At 52.6% G+C, this 6011-nt stretch overlaps 2 protein-coding genes across 2 annotated transcripts; one reads left to right on the top strand and one right to left on the bottom strand.

The window, feature by feature from the left end:
* Positions 1–360: 360 nt before the first annotated feature.
* On the bottom strand, positions 361–4119 carry CAOG_00484 (glutamine:fructose-6-phosphate aminotransferase 1). Its single transcript, XM_004365298.2, has 7 exons — positions 3882–4119; positions 3665–3772; positions 2214–2960; positions 1362–2042; positions 1099–1226; positions 872–1000; positions 361–766 (listed from the first exon to the last, which is right to left on the bottom strand). The coding sequence occupies exons 1-7, from the start codon at positions 3886–3888 to the stop codon at positions 518–520; spliced, it is 2049 nt and encodes a 682-aa protein (XP_004365355.1). The 5' UTR covers positions 3889–4119; the 3' UTR covers positions 361–517.
* Positions 4120–4395: 276 nt separating this feature from the next.
* On the top strand, positions 4396–5409 carry CAOG_08415 (hypothetical protein; the record flags this gene model as incomplete). Its single annotated transcript, XM_011271684.1, has 1 exon — positions 4396–5409. The coding sequence occupies one exon, from the start codon at positions 4396–4398 to the stop codon at positions 5407–5409; it is 1014 nt and encodes a 337-aa protein (XP_011269986.1).
* Between the last annotated feature and the right edge of the window lie 602 nt (positions 5410–6011).

The raw sequence follows: 6011 nt of genomic DNA, 5'->3' as shown, positions 1-6011 counted from the left end.
CAGCAGCAGCACGTTCAGCAAACAAGAAGGGCTTTATCCAATGTGAGTTTTCGATGCTCGGACTGGGATCAAGTCGTGCGGGGTTGGGTTCGCTTTGCAACGCAGCACGGCAACTACGTCGTCGTCGTCGTCCTCGTCGCACCTGGAAGGCAATCAATGCCAGCTGGTAGTCAAACTTGTACACGGACAGCACGGCCTTGTTTGCAAACATCATGGTGAGGCTTGCAGCGCAGTACGTCGCCGTCGCGATCAGCGGAGTGGACCCAAACCGCTCCTGCATCATTCTGAATCTCAGAACAATGTGCTGAAGAAGGACTGGTTTTGTGATGTGATGTGTGTGTGTGTGTGTGTGTGTGTGTGTGTGTGTGTGTGTATGTTTTATTGTTTGATTGTGCTTGTGTGAGGTTGGCTTTATCGTTGCAACATACAACAGCAAAACCATGGAGGCAACCGCACTTGCGACAGACAAAAAACTCGGGATAATGTAATAATGGAGGGAGGGGGAGGGGTGCGTTATTCATTCAACAGTAACGCTTTTCGCCAAATTGCGAGGTGTATCGACCGCATTGTCCCGCAGCACACCGATGTGAAAGGCCAGGAGTTGTAATGCGATGACGGATGTCACGGATTGCAACGCCTCGTCAACGATCGGAAGCTCCAGCACGCTCGACGCAAACGGGGACAGCTCGGCGCGATCGCCAATCGAGCACAAAACGACCGGCTTTGCACCGCAATCTGCAATCTGCGCCAGTGCAGCCTTGGTCCTCTGTCGTCGTCAGAAGGCACAAGCAGACAAGGAGAGCAAGTGAACGTACTGTGGTGTGCGCGAACAAGTTGAACAAACTGCGGTGCAATTCCAAACAAAACGTACATTAAAGTGCGAGTCCCGAAGTGCCAAGAAGATGATGCAGCGAGCTTGGTTGACAAGAGCCATTGGGCCGTACTTGACGTCTCCAGCATGAATTCCCTCTGCGTGAATGTAGGCAAGCTCCTTGATTTTCTGCATCCGAGAACATTGAAAGCCAATCACTGAGCTCGCTCGCTTGTGACACGAAAACAAGAAGGCTCGGTGGTGTGCATCACAGTCATGCCTCTTACCAATGCACCCTCAAGAACAGCCGCATACTGCCCTCCGCGTCCGAGTAGCAAAATGCTTTGCTGCTTGCTGCACTCCTTGGCAATCGTCAAGATTTGTTCATTCATGGCCAAAACTTTCCGAATGATATCTGACGGGGGAAAAAAAAAAGTAGATCAACATGGTGAGATGAAGTGTATACGAGAGCATTTCCACCTCTGCCCCCCCCCCCAACAGCCAGCCAGCTTGTCACGCAGCTTGTCAAAGCTCGGCCAAACAAACAAACCTGGCAGCATGTGCAAATCCTTGATGATGGCGCGGCTGCGATCTTGAAAGAGTGCGAGCGATTGCCCAACAAGCAAGGCAATCATGGTGAGGGCCACTACTTGACTGGTGAACGCCTTGGTGCTGGCAACACTGATTTCGGGACCAGCGTTCAGATGCACACCGCAGTGTGTTTCTCGTGCAATGCAGCTGCCCACGGCATTCACAACACCGATACAAAGGGCGTCGTGGTCCTTGCAGTACCGCAGCGCATTGAGCGTGTCGGCCGTCTCGCCCGACTGGCTGATAAACACGCAGACATCGTCGCGGAAGATTGGTGGCTTGCGATCGATAAAGTCGGACGCGATTTCCACAAACACGGGCTTCTCCCAAGCTTCCTCGAACAGAGCTCGAACGGCCAGTGCAGAGTGGTGACTAGTGCCACAGGCAATAAACAGTATTCGCTTGGCGCGTCGTATTGCCACGACATTCGCTTGAATACCGCCAAGACGCAACGACTCGGTTTCAAAGTCGAGGCGACCGCGCATCGTATTGAAAACCGACTCTGGTTGCTCAAAAATCTCTTTCTGCATGAACGTGCCGTAGTCGCCTTTCATAATGTCGTGCAACTCGAGCTCAAGTGTGTGGATGCGGCGGCTCGAGCTGAGCACCTCCTCTGTCCGGAGTTGACGAATGGCCAGAGCTGCAATAGAGGCAACAATTCGACGAGGGGGGAGAGCGGGGGGGGGGAGGGAAGCACCATGAAGCAAACCAAAAACAAAAAAAATGAGACAAACGGCACCCATCAGCCAATTTTTGAAAACAGCAAAACAAAAAACAAAGAGGAAAAAACAAAACAGCATCAGGAACGTACAGCCGTTTGAAATCCAAGCAATGTCATTGTCCTGGAGCTCGACAACACGGTTGGTAAACTCTACAATGGCGCAAGCATCCGAGGCCAGAAAGTACTCGACGCGGGGCGAGGTTTGACCATCCGCAGAGGAAAAATTCAAAAAGCTTTGACTGCGTCGATACCCAGGGTTGATGCTAACAATGCCAGCGTCGGACGTCTCTGTTAGCACGGGCACTTCATCGGTGGTGAACTTGTGTTTGGTTCGAATGCCAATCAGCAGGGGAGAGCCTCGCCGACAGCCCACCGCCTCGAAAGGATAGTGCACCGACTTGAAAAGCAAGGCAAAGGCTCCCTGAATCTCTCGCAGTGCAATCTCAATGACTTGCGAGAAGGTGGGCTCGCGTCCAGTGTCCGTTTTCAAATTGTCGTAGACAAACTTGACGAGCTTGGCGAGCACCTCCGTGTCAGTGTCCGACTCAAACACATATCCCTTCTTCTCGAGCAAGGTCTTGATTTCCTTAAAGTTGGTGATGATTCCGTTGTGGACCACGATAAACTCGTTGTTCACGTCTGAGCGGTGCGGATGCGAATTCACAGCAGACGGCGCTCCATGCGTCGCCCACCGCGTGTGCGCGACCGCGACGTGGTACAGAAAGTCGTGGTCAAAGTCAATGTGCTTGACTTGGAAGACGGAGCGCTCCAGGTCGGCCACCTTGCCCTGCTGCTTTGCAATCTGAATGTTTCCATCGTCATCGTCGAAAGCAATGCCTGTGTGTGTGTGTGTGTGTTTCAGTTCGCAGCAAAGGCCGCCACTCGCAGTCAGTCACGCCATCACCGACCCGCCCATGCAGTTCAACAACCCGTGCTCGGAGCGTCATTCCAACAGGGAGGGAAGGAGCAGCAGACTGGAGCACCGCAGCAAGGCGTCCCTCTCTCCGCCCCACTGCGTGGTCCAATGCAATGCCTTTCATTCCAAAACAGCTCAACCTGTCAAGTGCAAAGGATCACTGCATTCCCTCGATTGCGACTGCCTGCTGGGCTGGCCCCCCCCCATGCGCTTCGTCCGCCAGCCAACAGCAATGCCGAGCCAAGGTGCTGTCTGTATTCAGTTTGGCAAGCCAGAGCCTGCAGCTCGCAGTGGCTGGCTTCGACAGGGCGAGCGCATTTTCAGGTCTTTTTTTTTTTTTCTTTTTTTTTTTTTCTTTTTTTTCTTTTTCTTTTTCTTTTTTTTTTTTTTTTTTTTTTTTTATGGTTTCTTGACCTGCATCATCGTTTCTGAATTTGCAGTTTTGGACCACGAATCTTTCCCGCAAAACAAGGCCTTGTGTAGACCACCACTCGCACTCTGCTCGCCTTGTCGTGCCCCCCCCCCCCATCTTGGGAAGGGGAGGGGTGCGCGAGCGCGCCTCTCTCAAAAAGCAACAAAAAAAAAAGCTGTCAAACTACTTTTTTTTTTCTCGTTTGTATTTTACCTGCCGAGTCGTAGCCGCGATATTCGAGACGGGCAAGACCCATGAACAGAGTCTCGAGGATGGATTGACGGTCTTTGATTACGTTGTTCAGAACGTAACCGAAGATTCCTGACCAAAACCAAAGCGCGAAGGTGAGCGAAGTGGAAGGAGGGCAAAAAAAAAAAAAAAAAAAAAAAAAAAAAAAAGGACGGCTTGTCAAAGTCATTTGTAAACTCACCACACATTGTTGTCGACCCAGGCAGCCCAGGACACTCGCGCGATGCAAAAGTGGCAACTAGAGTATTGATGTGATGAAAGTGCCCAGCGGGCGCGACCAGGTGTCACGATGCAAGCGCACAAATGAAGGGCGCAGATTGAGTGATGGCAAAAGGGGAATAAAGGGGAAAAAAAAAAAAAAAAAAAAAAAAAAGCCAATCCAAACAACCAAAAATCAATGAACGGGAAAAAAAAAAAAAGGATGATGAAAGAGTGAGGTTTACAAAATCGATCGGGGGAAAGTCATTGTAAATGTTATGGATTGATGTGTATCTGTATTTGGAGTGTGTTCACTCGTCGCTTTGTATAAGTGAAGTCTCTTGTTTCCCTATCATCACTCTCATCATCAACCCATTACTCGTATCTTCGTGGAAGGATCTCTGATCACAACACTGCGACGAGTCTCGAGGGTCGAGTAATTGATGTCTAAGGTGACGACTAGAGTAGGAACCAGGAAATTGAATCAGAATCAAGCAATGCCCAATAACGAGCAGGGCGTCGATACGACGGCGCCCACTGCGGGCACGTCGAGCGCAACAAGCGCACCAGCTGAACCAATGAGCGCGCAAGAGATGATGCGAATGATGACTCAAGCGATGGTTTCCTCAATGCAGGAGGTCGTCAAGGAGGCGATGCGCAAGGGAACCGCTGAGATCGCTGTATCAAGCCATGCGGCCTCCACCACCACGGCAAGCCCCACCACCAGCACTGAACTGTGGAGACATGGCATGCAGGTGACACCCTTCGATGGGACGCTGTTGGATCTGGAACGTTTTGTCACGGACATCCGACGCAAGCTTGAGTCAGTGACGGCACCCGAGAAGGACAAGGTCGACTTTGTGCTTGGTCATCTGGGTGTCGCAGCGAGGCGTTACTGTAGCCATGTCAAGTTCGAGACTGCGGAAGCTCTGCTGGAGTACATTATGAATGTGTATGGCGTCAAGAACAGCAAGAATAACGCACTCAGGGAAATCATCCAAGCGGTGGCGGATCCAAAGATTTCTGCGAGGCACTTCAAGAAGGTCATGCTGTTGAATGTGCCCAAAGCGGAACTTACGGATGATTTGGTGAGGCGCTTCATTGTGCTGCAAGCGGAAGACAAAGGCGTGCGCGATGTGGCGAAGGAGCTGTGCAAGGACACCACCGAGATGACGTGGATTGATGCATTGAACGAGTTGGTCGAAAGCATGCCGAGCAAGGTACGAGCGGAGACCAGCACCAGTAGTCAAGCTCCCAGGCACGTCCAAAAGCCGAATCGAGACAAGAACGGTCATCACGCAGGCAAGAGCAAGGACAAGGACGTCAAGAGCTGCAAGCACTGTGGCAGGACGAACCACAAGTCGGAGGCATGCTATTCCAAAGGCGGCACTGCGGCTGCGGCTGCGGGCAGTTCCGAGGAGGAGTCTGATGACTCGGACGATGCTCCTGCTCCCAAGAAGGCTCCCAAGAAGGCTCCCAAGAATGGCCAGGACGGCCAGGGAAAAGCCTGAGGGTAGACACGAATTTGCATCCTTCGCGTGTACTACTCAATAAAATTCTTTCAAAGAAGAATGCAGTGCAATCTACGGTGTGCATAGGCCGCAAGTTTAGCAAGACCACACCGACCCGAGCGCTTTTCGACTCGGGGTCGACGCGCACGCTGGCAGCCAGTGCCTCGGTTGAGGCGTGGGGCTTGGAGCCGCATGTGCTGGAGCGGCCGATGACGGTACGCATGGTCGATACGACGACGCGCGACATTACGCACGCGGCCTGGGCCAAGCTGACGATCGGCAAGTGGCGTGGCAAGGTGCTGGTCTACATCCTGCCGCAATGCATCATGCCCCTGATCATAGGCATGGATGTGTTGCAGCGGATTACGGACAGCGGCCCGATTCGTGTCAAAGCTCAAGAGGCGGAGAGCGCAGCGTTGCTCGTTGGGGAAAAGGCATCGCCACAGCAGCCGTTCGATCCGAAGGCCATTCCGGAAGCGTTTCGGGAGTTCGCAGCCTTGTTTGATCCAGCGGCAGCGGACAAATACCCTCCCAAACGCGGTCCGCTGGACGTGAAGCTGCGGTTCGCGAGCGGTGACGTCGAGACGCCATATCGGCGCACC

This window comes from Capsaspora owczarzaki, assembly GCF_000151315.2.
Source record: "Capsaspora owczarzaki ATCC 30864 unplaced genomic scaffold supercont2.1, whole genome shotgun sequence".
NCBI classification, from domain to species: Eukaryota; class Filasterea; order Ministeriida; family Capsasporidae; genus Capsaspora; species Capsaspora owczarzaki.
This window is presented reverse-complemented; position numbering and strand designations above follow the sequence as displayed.